General features: G+C 44.6%; 1 protein-coding gene across 1 annotated transcript; it reads right to left on the bottom strand.

Moving 5' to 3' along the window:
- Positions 1-11,761: 11,761 nt before the first annotated feature.
- lepb1 (leptin B1) lies at positions 11,762-12,842 on the bottom strand. Its single transcript, NM_001279134.1, is given in 2 exon segments — positions 11,762-12,063; positions 12,474-12,842. Coding segments are annotated over 2 exon segments (462 nt in total). The 5' UTR covers positions 12,636-12,842; the 3' UTR covers positions 11,762-11,763.
- Positions 12,843-13,931: the final 1,089 nt, after the last annotated feature.

A 13,931-nucleotide genomic window follows, 5' to 3' on the forward strand; every position in this document is an offset into this window, starting at 1 on the left:
GAACCAGAGCCAGTCGGGCTGACATGGGAGGTGAGCGAGGGGTACGAGGCAGAGATTGTGACAGAGTTAATGGGTAAATTAAAGGAGAGAGAGATGAGAGAGCTGCTAGTGTGGTGCATAAAGTACGGCATTCGCCCTAATGAGCGTGTCGTGGGAATGATGTCACCTGAGGCAGCTCTCCATACTCGTCCTGAGGTGCGTGCTGGTTGTCTGGTAAAGACTGTGCCTGCGCCCAGAAACAGGCCTCCTGCATGTCTTCCCAGCCCTGCACGTCCTGTGCCTACGCCCAGAACCAGGCCTCCTGCATGTCTTCCCATCCTGGTCAAACCCGTGCCTTCTCCACGGACCAGTCCTCCAGTGGGTCTCCCTATCCTGGTCAAGCCCGTGCCTCCTCCACGGACCAGTCCTCCAGTGGGTCTCCCCATCCTGGTCAAACCCGTGCCTCCTCCACGGACCAGTCCTCCAGTGGGTCTCTCCACCCTGGTCTCTCCTGTGCCACCTCCTCAAACCAGGCCTCCAGCGGGTCTTCCCAGACTGGTGAGTCCAGGGCCTGCGCCCAGAGCCAGGCCTCCTTCTTGTCTCCCCAGCCTGGTGAATCCTGAGCCGGATCTGCCAGAGTGGCCCGCCGTGCCGGATCTGCCAGAGTGGCCCGCCGTGCCGGATCTGCCAGAGTGGCCCGCCGTGCCGGATCTGCCAGAGTGGCCCGCCGTGCCGGATCTGCCAAGCCCGAGTGGCCCGCCGGTGCCAGATCCGGCCCAGCCCGAGTGGCCCGCCGGTCCTCCGGCCCAGCCCGAGTGGCCCGCCGGTCCTCCGGCCCAGCCCGAGTGGCCCGCCTGTCCTCCGGCCCAGCCCGAGTGGTCCGTCTGCCAAGGTCAGCTCGAGTGGCCCGTCTGCCCGGCACAGCTATCGGCACCACCAAAGTGGACGACGCCGAAGGTGGAGCAAGGTTTACGTCCCGCACCTGAGCCACCTCCAGGATAGGTGGGTTGGGGGAGGGAGGGTGTAGCACTGTGCCATCGTTGACGGCAGCCACCCTCCCTTTCCTCCCTTTTTGTTTAGGGGATTTTTTGTTGTTGTTGTCGTTTTTTTTCTTTTTTTCTGTGTTTTGTGTAGGTGCATTTCGGGGTATGCACCTTTGAGGGGCGGGGGGGTACTGTCATGTCCTGACCAGTAGAGGGTGTAGCTGGGTCAGGACGTGGCAGAAGGTAGTATGTGTTTTTTATTGTTTCGTTGATTTTGGCCGTGTGACTTCCAATCAGGCACAGCTGTAGAGGGTTGTGGTTGATTGGGAGTCACACATAAGTTGCCTACGTTTCCTTTGTGTTTCGTGGGTAATTGTTCTTGTCACAGTGGTTGCACCTGACAGGACTGTGTTGGCTGTCAGTTTCCTTGTTTTTGTGTAGTTGTGATTAAATATGACGAACCCTAACTCCGCCGCATTTTGGTCCATTTCTGAAGACAGCCGTTACACCAGTCTAAGATATTGCTTTTTCTTTGCAACTCTGCATAGAAGGCCAGCATCCCGGAGTCGCCCCTTCACTGTTGACATTGAGACTGTTTTTTTGCAGGTACTACTTAATGAAGCTGCCAATTGAGGACTTGTGAGGCATCTGTTTCTCAAACTAGACACTCTAATGTACTTGTGGTGGTGCTTAGAGGAAGCAGCTCCACAGTCATTTTTCTGTGTTTTTGGGGACATTTCACAACTCAAACTATGGATTTTATCCAAGAGGCTACATGATTTTCCTATTCCCATGAAGAGGGCCAAAGGATTATTACCACTACCTCATTGCTAGATGAGATGACAGCCACAGAGAATACTGGAATGGACTTAAACAAGGCTTACAGAGACTTGCAACACCTTATGGAGAAAGATACCAAACTTGACCTCAATTCTATAACCTTGTCTGACTATTGGAGGAAATGCCTGATCCCCAGAGGACTCCGTATTATGAAGTTTCCAGCTACTGGAGCACAAGGTAAAACTGAATTTAGACATAAATGGGATACTATTCTCAACAAGTGTTCTTTTGACCTAATGCTACTTATAATAGAAGAATCTAAAAAGGACAGACAAGTAGTCCAAACAGAAATTGAAGTAAAAAGGAAAATCACAGAACACGGTGACAATTCCAACAAAGCACAATGCGATGAGATCTTGAAAGAGAAAGTAGACACATTCACTCTGACATTGAAGCAAGACAAGCTAAGACAATTTAGAAGAGATGAAGTAGACTATAGAGATGGCAAGGTCTTTGCCTGGAGAGAACCAACGCGCCAAAATTCTGAATCACATCCGCAGAGGAGGAAGCCTAGATCTGTTTCTTTCAACTTTACAAGCAGTGACGATGAGGATCACCCCAGACACTCAGAGGCCAGCTCCTCCCAAGATGTTTTAGATCAGGAAGAGGAGTCACGCAGGTACCTCAACAAGAGAGGGAGAGGACGCGGAAGAGGCCAACACGGAGGGGGAGGAAGAAATCAAGACAATCCAACCACACGGAGCAGGACCAGAACAAGGCTGTGATCAACATTTCTGGAGAACCCCTTTCTGATGATTGTATAAGGGTATAGTCTAAAGGACTGTTCTTTGCCCCCACATACTCAACTAATGAATTTAATACAAAGATTGACCTATTTCGTTTCTACAGGAATCTACATCTGAAGGCCTGGTACAAGCAAAACATCTCTCCAACTACAGACGCCAGTGTCTCAGGTCAGGCAGTTTCTGTTCCCTCAAAAACACATTTTAAGCCCAAGTCCACCTTTTGTCCCATCGTCCAGAATGCCACACTAAATACATTTGCCAAGAAGGTGAATTTTGATGTGGAGAATCTGTTTAAGGGTAAAATTGACTCCAACCAAACACGACGTAACCTTTCTAAGACAGAGAGGGATGCAGTTGAATCATTGTCCAAAAATGAACGGATTGTGGTTAAAAAAGCAGACAAAGGCGGCGCTACAGTAGTGTGGAGTAAAGACAAATATGTGGCAGAAGCCTACCGTCAATTAGACAATGATGAATTCTACCAATCTCTTACCTTCAACCCTACAGAGGACCTAAAATCTGAATTGAAAGGGATCCTCACAGAAGCTAAGGAGAATGGCTACATTTCAGACAATGAGTTCAAATTTATTTTCAATGGCTTCTTTTTACCTTCTTCCAAAAGTCCACAAAAATCTTGAAAATCCCCCAGGCAGGCCAGTCATTAGTGGTAATGAAAGTCTGACAGAACCCATCTCTAAGTACATAGATTTATTTATTAAGCCTTTTCTGACGTCACTCCCAGCCTATCTTCAAGATACCACAGATGTGTTGAGCAAAATTAAGGAATTGAATAATATAGGTACAGCTTCCTTTTTAGTCTCCATAGTCTCCAAAAGGCTAAAAGAGAATATTCCATATGGCCAATTCCAAAGAGCCGCAGAATTTGCGATCAGACTACAGTGTCAAATCTGCTGAATTGGAGAATTGCTTCTTGAATCGGGGCTACAGCGTTCAGGTCCTGAAAGATGCAGGTATAAGGGCTGGATTACTTGACAGAGAGAACTTGTTGCGAAGGGGAGTGCCTAGTGATAGATCAGAAAGAGTGAATTTTGTTACAAAATACAGCACTGAAGCAGAGAACATAAAAAAAATAATTAAAAATAATTGGGGAATCATCCAAAGTGATACGCTACTACGCCAAGTCTTCCCTGAGCCACCAGTCATAAGCTTTAAGAGATGTCCTACCCTAAATTACAAATTAGTCCACAGTTATCTTCTGGGTGACTCTCAAAAAACTTGGCTTGACCACAAACCCAAGGGCTCTTTTAAATGTAACCAGTGCAACCATTGCAGAAATATTGCACAGGAAAAGTATTTTGTTGACACAGCTTCCAAAATGGAGTATTACGTCAAGCATTTCATTAACTGCAAAACCACTCACGTCATCTACAGATTGGAATGTCCACAGTGCAAGGTGTTCTACATTGGATGTACAAAGAGACACCTTCAAGACCGCTTAGCGGAACACAAGTACGCCATATGGGTAGGCAATGAAGACTACCCCATGGCAAGGCACTACAAGTCCTTACACCATGGCAACCCTGCCTCCCTACAAGCTAAGGGTATTGATCATATTCCGGCCTCTATTAGAAAAGGGGACCGTCTTAAACAGTTAAACCAAAGGGAAAGTTTTTGGATGTGAAGTGGCTAGTGATACATCTAATACATCAAGACGGCAAGATGCAGTAGATGGTATAGTGTACAGTATATACATATGAGATGAGTAATGTAGGGTATGATAACATTATATAATATAAATAATATAAAGTGGCAAGTGATAAATTGATTACATCAATTTTCCCATTATTAAAGTGGCTTAAGTTGAGTCAGTATGTTGGCAGCAGCCATTCAATGTTAGTGATGGCTGTCTAACAGTCTGACAGTCTCTCGGTTCCAGCTTTGATGCACCTGTACTGATGTTAGCGGGGTGAACAGGCAGTGGCTTGGGTGGTTGCTGTCCTTGATAATCTTTTTGGCCTTCCTGTGACATCGGGTGGTGTAGGTGTCCTGGAGGGCAGGTAGTTTGCACCGGTGATGTGTTGTGCAGACCTCACTACCCTCTGGAGAGCCTTCCGGTTATGGGCGGAGCAGCTGCCGTACCAGGCGGTGATACAGCCCGAGAGGATGCTCTCGATTGTGCATCTGTAAAAGTTTGAGTGTTTTTGGTGACAAGACGAATTTCTTCAGCCTCCTGAGGTTGAAGAGGCACTGCTGCGCCTTCTTCACCACGCTGTCTGTGTGGGTGGACCATTTCAGTTTGTCCGTGATGTGTACGCCGAGGAACTTAAAACTCTCCACCCTCTCAACCACTGTCCCGTCAATGTAGATAGGGGGCTGCTCCCTCTGCTGTTTCCTGAAGTCCACGATCATCTCTTTTGTTTTGTTGACATTGAGTGCGAGGTTATTTTCCTGACACCACACTCCGAGGGCCCTCACCTCCTCCCTGTAGGTCGTCTCGTTGTTGTTGGTAATCAAGCCTACCACTGTAGTGTCGTCTGCAAACTTGATGATTGAGTTGGATGCGTGCATGGCCACGCAGTCGTGGGTGAACAGGGAGTACAGGAGAGGGCTGAGAATGCACCCTTGTGGGGACCCAGTGTTGAGGATCAGCGGGGTGGAGATGTTGTTACCTACCCTCACCACCTGGGGGCGGCCCGTCAGGAAGTCCAGGACCCAGTTGCACAGGGCGGGGTCGAGACCCAGGGTCTCGAGCTTAATGACGAGTTTGGAGGGTACTATGGTGTTAAATGCTGAGCTGTAATCGATGAACAGCATTCTTACATAGGTACAGTGGGGGGAAAAAGTATTTGATCCCCTGCTGATTTTGTACGTTTGCCCACTTTCGAAGAAATGATCGGTCTATAATTTTAATGGTAGGTTTATTTGAACAGTGAGAGACATAATAACAACAAAATAATCCAGAAAAACGCATGTCAAAAATGTTAGAAAATGATTTGCATTTTAATGAAGGAAATAAGTATTTGACCCCTCTGCAAAACATGACTTAGTACTTGGTGGCAAAACCCTTGTTGGCAATCACAGAGGTCAGACGTTTCTTGTAGTTGGCCACCAGGTTTGCACACATCTCAGGAGGGACTTTGTCCCACTCCTCTTTGCAGATCTTCTCCAAGTCATTAATGTTTCGAGGCTGACGTTTGGCAACTCAAACCTTCAGCTCCCTCCACAGATTTTCTATGGGATTAAGGTCTGGAGACTGGCTAGGCCACTCCAGGACCTTAATGTGCTTCTTCTTGAGCCACTCCTTTGTTGCCTTGGCCATGTGTTTTGGGTCATTGTTAGGCTGGAATACCAATCCACGACCCATTTTCAATGCCCTGGCTGAGGGAAGGAGGTTCTCACCCAAGATTTGATGGTACATGGCCCCGTCCATTGTCCCTTTGATGCGGTGAAGTTGTCCTGTCCCCTTAGCAGAAAAACACCCCCAAAGCATAATGTTTCCACCTCCATGTTTGACGGTGGAGATGGTGTTCTTGGGGTCATAGGCAGCATTCCTCCTCCTCCAAACACGGCGAGTTGAGTTGATGCCAAAGAGCTCCATTTTGGTCTCATCTGACCACAACACTTTCAACAGTTGTCCTCTGAATCATTCAGATGTTCATTGGCAAACTTCAGACGGGCATGTATATGTATTCTTGAGCAGGGGGACCTTGCGGGCGCTGCAGGATTTCAGTCCTTCACGGCGTAGTGTGTTACCAATTGTTTTCTTGATGACTATGGTCCCAGCTGCCTTGAGATCATTGACAAGATTCTCTCGTGTAGTTCTGGGCTGATTCCTCACCGTTCTCATGATCATTGCAACCCCACGAGGTGAGATCTTGCATGGAGCCCCAGGCCGAGGGATATTGACAGTTCTTTTGTGTTTCGTCCATAATCGCACCAAATGTTGTCACCTTCTCACCAAGCTGCTTGGCGATGGTCTTGTAGCCCATTCCAGCCTTGTGTAGGTCTACAATCTTGTCCCTGACATCCTTGGAGAGCTCTTTGGTCTTGGCCATGGTGGAGAATTTGGAATCTGATTGATTGATTGCTTATGTGGACAGGTGTCTTTTTTACAGGTAACAAGCTGCGGTTAGGAGCACTTCCTTTATGAGTGTGCTCCTAATCTCAGCTCGTTACCTGTATAAAAGACACCTGGGAGCCAGAAATCTTTCTGATTGAGAAGGCGTCAAATACTTATTTCCCTCATTAAAATGCAAATCAATTTATAATATTTTTGACATGCGTTTTTCTGTATATTTTTATTGTTAGTCTGTCTCTCACTGTCCAAATAAACCTACCATTAAAATGATAGACTGACCATTTCTTTGTAAGTGGGCAAACGTACAAAATCAGCAGGGGATCAAATACATTTTTCCCCCACTGTATTCCTCTTGTCCAGATGGGTTAGGGCAGTGTATAGTGTGATGGTGATTGCGTCGTCTGTGGACCTATTGGGTCGGTAAGCAAATTGGAGTGGGTCTAGGGTGTCAGGTAGGGTGGTAATATGGTCCTTGACTAGTCTCTCAAAGCACTTCATGATGACGGAAGTGAGTGCTACAGGGCGGTAGTCATTTAGCTCAGTTACCTTAGCTTTCTTGGGAACAGGAACAATGGTGGGCCCTCTTGAAGCATGTGGGGACAACAGACCGGGATAAGGATTGATTGAATATGTCTGTAAACACACCAGCCAGCTGGTCTGAACATGCTCTGAGGACGCGGCCGGGGATGCCGTCTGGGCCGGCAGACTTGCGAGGGTTAACACGTTTAAATGTTGTACTCACGTTGGCTGCAGTGAAGGAGAGCCCACAGGTTTTGGTAGCGGGCCGTGTTAGTGACACTGTATTGTCCTCAAAGCAAGCAAAAAAGTTGTTTAGTCTGTCTGGGAGCAAGGCATCGTGATCCGCGACAGGGCTGATTTTTCTTTTGTAGTCTGTGATTGACTGTAGACCCTGCCACAAACCTCTCGTGTCTGAGCCGTTGAATTGCGACTCCACTTTGTCTCTGTACTGACGCTTAGCTTGTTTGATTGCCTTGCGGGGGGAATAGCTACACTGTTTGTATTCGGTCATGTTTCCGGTCACTTTGCCCTGATTAAAAGCAGTGGTTCGCGTGTTCAGTTTTGCGCGAATGCTGCCATCAATCCACGGTTTTAATAGACGCTGTTGGTACGACATCACCGATGCACTTGTTAATGAACTCTCACACCGAGTCAGCGTATTCGTCAATGTTGTTGTTCGCAGCAATGCGGAACATATCCCAGTCCACGTGATCGAAGCAATCTTGAAGCGTGGAATCCGATTGGTTGGACCAGCGTTGAACAGACCTGAGGGCGTGAGCTTCCTGTTTTAGCTTCTGTCTATAGGCTGGGAGCAACAAAATGGAGTCATGGTCAGCTTTTCCAAAGGGAGGGCGGGGGAGGGCCTTATATGCGTCGCGGAAGTTAGAATAACAGTGGTCTAGGGTTTTGCCCGCCCTGGTAGCACAACCGATATGCTGATAGAATTTGGGGAGCCTTGTTTTCAGATTAGCCTTGTTAAAATCCCCGGCTACAATAAATGCAGCCTCTGGATATCTGGTTTCCAGTTTACATAGAGTCCAATGAAGTTCTCTCAGGGCCGTCGATGTGTCTGCTTGGGGGGGGGATATACACGGCTGTGATTATAATTGAAGAGAATTCTCTTGGTAGATAATGCGGTCGGCATTTGATTGTGAGGAATTCTAAGTCAGGTGAACAAAATGACTTGAGTTCCTGTATGTTGTTATGATCACATCACGTCTCGTTAATCATAAGGCATACACCCCCACCCTTCTTCTTACCAGAGAGATGCTTGTTTCTGCGTGAAGAAACCAGGTGGCTGTACCGACTCAGATAGCGTGTCTCGAGTGAGCCATGTTTCCGTGAAACAAAGAACGTTACAGTCTCGGATGTCTCTCTGGAATGCTAACCTTGCTCGGATTTCGTCTACCTTGTTGTCTAGAGACTGGACATTGGCGAGTAGTATGCTCGGGAGCGGTGCGCGATGTGCCCGTCTACGGAGCCTGACCAGAAGACCACTCCGTCTGCCCCTTCTTCTACGACATCGTTGTTTTTGGTCGCCTGCTGGGATCCGATCCATTGTCCTGGGTGGTAGGTCTAACAGAGGATCCGCTTCGGGAAAGTCGTATTTCTGGTCGTAATGTTGGTGAGTTGACGTTGCTCTTATATCCAATAGTTCCTCCCGACTCTGTGTAGTAAAACCTAAGATTACCTGGGGTAACAATGTAAGAATGAACACATAAAAAAGCAAAATACTGCATAGTTTCCTAGGAACGCGAAGCGAGGTGGCCATCTTTGTCGGCGCCGGAAGTGCACTGTTGGAGCTAGAAACACAAGCATTAATCGCTACACCTGCAATAATATCTGCTAAACACATGTTTGTGATGAATAAAATTTGATTTAATTTGATTTGTAGAAATAATCATGGAGTTAATCATTGTTATAGCCTAGATCGCTTTTAGCCCATCTCTATAACAAGGGTTAGGCCTATATCCCCCTCAATTCAAGCCCTGCTTTTAACCATAAGACATCTCCACAGAAATTGATAGGCTAAGGATTGCATGTTGAAAGTGATCGCGTCTGTTAAACCATTAAACTTGTGGTGAACTGGGAACTGTGGGGGGAAAATGAGGTCAAATCTTGCCATCGGTGATTTTCAGGTAAGAAAGTCAGAGAAAGATGCCAGAGTTTCTGAATTTGAATTCCGAGTAGGATGACCATTTAAAACTATTTTTCCCAGTCAGAGCAATTTTTTTTCCTGAGGTCCTAATTGTCTTCAACGCACTGAAGTCGGAAATCAGAGATTGCCGAGTTACAAGTTGTTTGAATGCGCCACTAGAGACCTGACCACAGGAATGTCCACCAGAGTTGTTTCCAGATAATTTAATAATTAATTTCTCTACCATAAGCCACCTCCAACAGCTATTTAGAGAATTTGGCAGTACGTCCAACTGGGCTCACAACTGCAGGCCATGTGTAACCACACCAAACCAAGAGCTCCACATCCGGCTTCTTCACCTGTGGGATCGTCTGAGACCAGTCACCCAGACAGCTGATGAAAATTGAATTTTATAAATGGAAATGCACGTAGATACCATGACAAGACCCTGAGGCCCATTGTTTTGCAAGCATGTTTGGGGATGCTCTGGATTGACTTGTACGACAGCGAGTTCCAGTTCCCCGCCAATATCCAGTAACTTTGCACAGGCATTGATGAGGAGTGAGACAACATTCCACAGGCCACAATCAACAGCCTGATCAACTCTATGTGAAGGAGATGTGTGGGGCTGCATGAGGCAAATGGTGGTCACACCAGATATTGACTGGTTTTAAGATCCACTTCCCTTATTTTTTAAGGTATCTGTGATCAACAAATGCATGTCTATATTCCCAGTCATGTGAAATCCATAGATTAGGGCCTAATGAATGTATTTCAATTGACTGATTTCCTTATATGAACAGTAACTCAGTAAAATCTTTCACATTGTTTCATGTTGCGCTTTTAAAAAAGTAAATCTGGCACACTCAAAATAGTATGATATGTTATGTATAACGCGAACGGCTAGCAACCTAAAGGTTGCGTGTTTGAATCTTATTGCGGACAACTTTAGCATTTTAGCTAATTAGCAACTTGTAAACTACTTACTACGTTTGAACTACTTTGTAACTACTTAGCATGTTAGCTAACTCTTCCCCTAACCCTAACTTTAACCCTTTAACCTAACTCCTAAAGTTAACCGTAACCCCTGGCCCTAAGCCCTAGCCTAGCCAACGTTACCAAGCTAGCTAACATTAGCATTAGTAACTTATCTACCTAGCTAACGTTAGCCACAAGAAATTCGAATTCATAACATATCATACCTTTTGGAAATTCGTAATGTACATTTGACAAATTCGGTACATATTGAATGTTTAGCAAATTCGTAACATATCATGGTAATTGCCATTCGTAACATATCTTATGAAATGAATGATGGACATCCACAAATTAATACATACATAACATATGATACTCATTGGAGTGGTTCGCATTTACGTACAGAATAATACGAAATACTCTGAGACCAGGTTACTTTTTGAAGTTCCCAGACTATATAAAATGTGGTGGTTGCAGCTCTGTTGAAACGGCTCAGACCTCAGCTTAAAATAGGCCTGTAGCATATGATTAATTTCTGTTGAAACATGATTAGCCTGGAAATAGGAAAGGTTGCCTAGCAGTTTGTCTCGGCTCCACCCACTGTTATTCATTTACTTTCAAGGACGGTTTTCACTTTGATATCTAGGCCTTTTTAAACATGACAATCGGAAAAGTGACCAATCTGGGAACAGTTCACTTTACCTACAAAATGGATCCATTATGTTATCTTTTCATTTGTAGTCTGGGCTACTCTTGTAGTGGCTTGTTTTTATACGGAAATACCAACACAGAATTTATAGAAGATAGTGCTGAGTTTTAGTTCCACTTTTTAACTGAACTTTTGAATGAAAGTGGCTATCATTGCTGCCGATCATTGAGGCTATAGAATTAACAATTAATAGGCCTACATTTTCAAGATTTTTTTGTGTGTTTTTAAAGGATAGGATACTTTTGCTCTCGTTTCAAAATCATTTATTGCAAAATTACAAAACAACACATCCTTGAAAGCTCTAGGTAACAATGCTACAGAAGCTGAATTATTTCATTTAAAAAATAGCATCGCTAAAATACATTGGCCAAGGCCAGGGCTCTCCAACCCTGTTCCTGGAAAGCTACCCTCCTGTAGGTTTTCACAGGGTTGGAGAGCCATGGCCTGCGCCCTCCGTTTAAAATATAAAACCTTTTTACAACTGTTCATTCTTCAGTGCCACAAAAGCTTCAATTCTTTCAATATATTCAAACAACTCATTAGATAAATGTATTGCACCTCTGTCAAAAAGAGCATGAAGAGCCATCAGTGCTACAACAATAAACTTTAAATATGACTTTTAAATCATTAAATATTATTATAACAAATAATCATTAATAGTTATGAACAGAATAACAATAATAATGATGATAAGACAAAATACATTTAAAGAAAATAATTATATAAAAAAAACATAATTTAGAATAACACTGTGTGTGGTGTGTAGAAACTATGCATCTGTGTGTGCCTGGTTATCTGGCTGCCTGACTGCTCCTGTGCACGTGTGTGGGGTCTCAGCAGATCTTAAGCTTGTCCAGGTTGAGACTGATCTTCTCCATGTACCTTTGCCCCTCCACCAGGCTCTGATAGACCGTCTTCAGGGCCTCTCCGCCAGGCTTGGCCAGATCAGGGCAGCCCAGGGCCTGGGACAAGGAGTGCACCCACCCCCGCATGCTGGACAAGTCCTCATACACCTGACCACACCTGCTGTCTTGCAGACTCTCCTCCAGGCCCCCCAGGTGGACCCAGATGGAGGCCAGGCCCTCGATGGGGGGGTTCATGGGGTTGAACTCCATCTCCGGGGGAACGTCGAACTGAGGGAATGGAGGGAGAGTAGAGGGATTTGTATATTTGTTTTTCTTTTCTTTGCATTTATTAAATATGAAATAGTTTTATGGACATTGGTTATGTATTGTATTTCTTTCTAAGGAATCTTAAATTCACAGGGATTATCTCAATCATTTTAATCAGTAGACTTTGCATGATACTATCCTGAGTGAGTCAGTCAGTAAAATATACCGTCAAGTTTTCTTGAACCACATTCATGTTTGACTCATACATGCACATACACATGCGCCCACACATTGCTATTAAGCGAAGGGCTGTAGTATACCCAACCATATTTCCATTGAACGAATTTATTCTACTCATGTCCGTTGACCACAGAATACTTTTACGTCGTATCACTCATACAGAGTAGCTGAGTAAGAGGTGTGTGTGGTACCTCGGTCAGATAATTCTTTATGTGGACCACAGTGATCATGGACAGCAACTTGATGTTGTTCCTCATCTGGACGTCCCCGTTGAGGGGCCGACCCCGTTGAGGGTGACACACAGACACAGACACCACCAGGCCCAGGCAGAGAAGGACCACAGAGACATCCATCTTGTTTTATCTGGAGAACAATACAAATACCACACTATTTAATATATAGTAATAAAATAAGATATACCATTTAGCAGACGCTTTTTTCAGAGACCTACAATTGAATGGGGCAATCTGTAGTTGCTACATCCATTAAAAAATATAAATAAATTAATGATATGTACCCATTGAAGAATATAACTTAGAAATGCATTAGTTCAACTGTTGTACCTCATCAGAACCCAAAATATAAGCTTGTTTTACTCCAGTGTTTGTAAATAACGTAAATGTAAACAAACACTATATAGCCCCAAAACATGGTTAAAGTCAATTCCATTTTTTTCACCACAACAAAGATGCTGCATAGAAAATGTGGTTTAAAATGTTGAAAGTATTTGCTTTCATGTAAAAATCATAAATAATCTGTAAAATCATGAAAAATAAAATGACTGAATATGTCTAAAGTTGAATGCATGCATAATTAGTCTGTTTCTTCAAAAACTTAACTTTGAGCTGTCATGCCACTCAAATTTACATACTCATCTTCAGAATCTCATGTCCTCTCTCCTCATCCACATCTGTCAGCTCTATCAGCTCTACCCCGTCACCCCAAGTCAGTGCTGGAGTCAAGTCTTACCTGTTGGTTGTGAGTCTGTGGTGGATGTGTGATAACCAGAAACACCCATGCCTCCATGCATGGTTCCCTGGCTTTATAGCTGCTGGAGCCCTGTCCGGTTGACTCACAGCCTGCGTGAATCATCAGCACTGTGTCACCCCCAGGTCCTGGGCAGCTCCTCTCCTCCTACCCCCCCTAACCCCCACCTTCTTCCTCCATCCGGACCCAGCCCATCATGGTGCAAGTCAGGACATCCACCTAAATGTATTTCTACTCCCTGAAGGACCAACACACTGCACGGTGAAAGTGAAAGCTCATGTCCAGACAGCCAGTTTTTTACCTATAGCAACGTCTCTTTGTTTGTAAGGCTTGAAAGAGACCATGTGATGATGTAATCAATAATAGATGCCAATTATCTAGTTATAGATTACATTACTAATCAAATAGATGATGACTCATTCTTTTATGTGAAAATACATTACAATGGTGTGAGTTTGATTGTATTTGATCGATTTCCATAATTCAAATTTCAATAAAAATACATTTATTGCCATAGGTAATTGTGTAATTTAGCAGTGAATGGAATTGAATTGTGGATTAAACTGTGACACATGGTGCACAATTTAGAAGATGAAAAATGAAAGAGCACTATAGTCCCAAAGACTATAATCAACCGAAGGATGCATTTACCTTTACTGAAG

The sequence above is a fragment of the Salmo salar genome, chromosome 17 (assembly GCF_965601325.2).
Source record: "Salmo salar chromosome 17, fSalSal1, whole genome shotgun sequence".
In the NCBI taxonomy this organism is placed as follows: domain Eukaryota; kingdom Metazoa; phylum Chordata; class Actinopteri; order Salmoniformes; family Salmonidae; genus Salmo; species Salmo salar.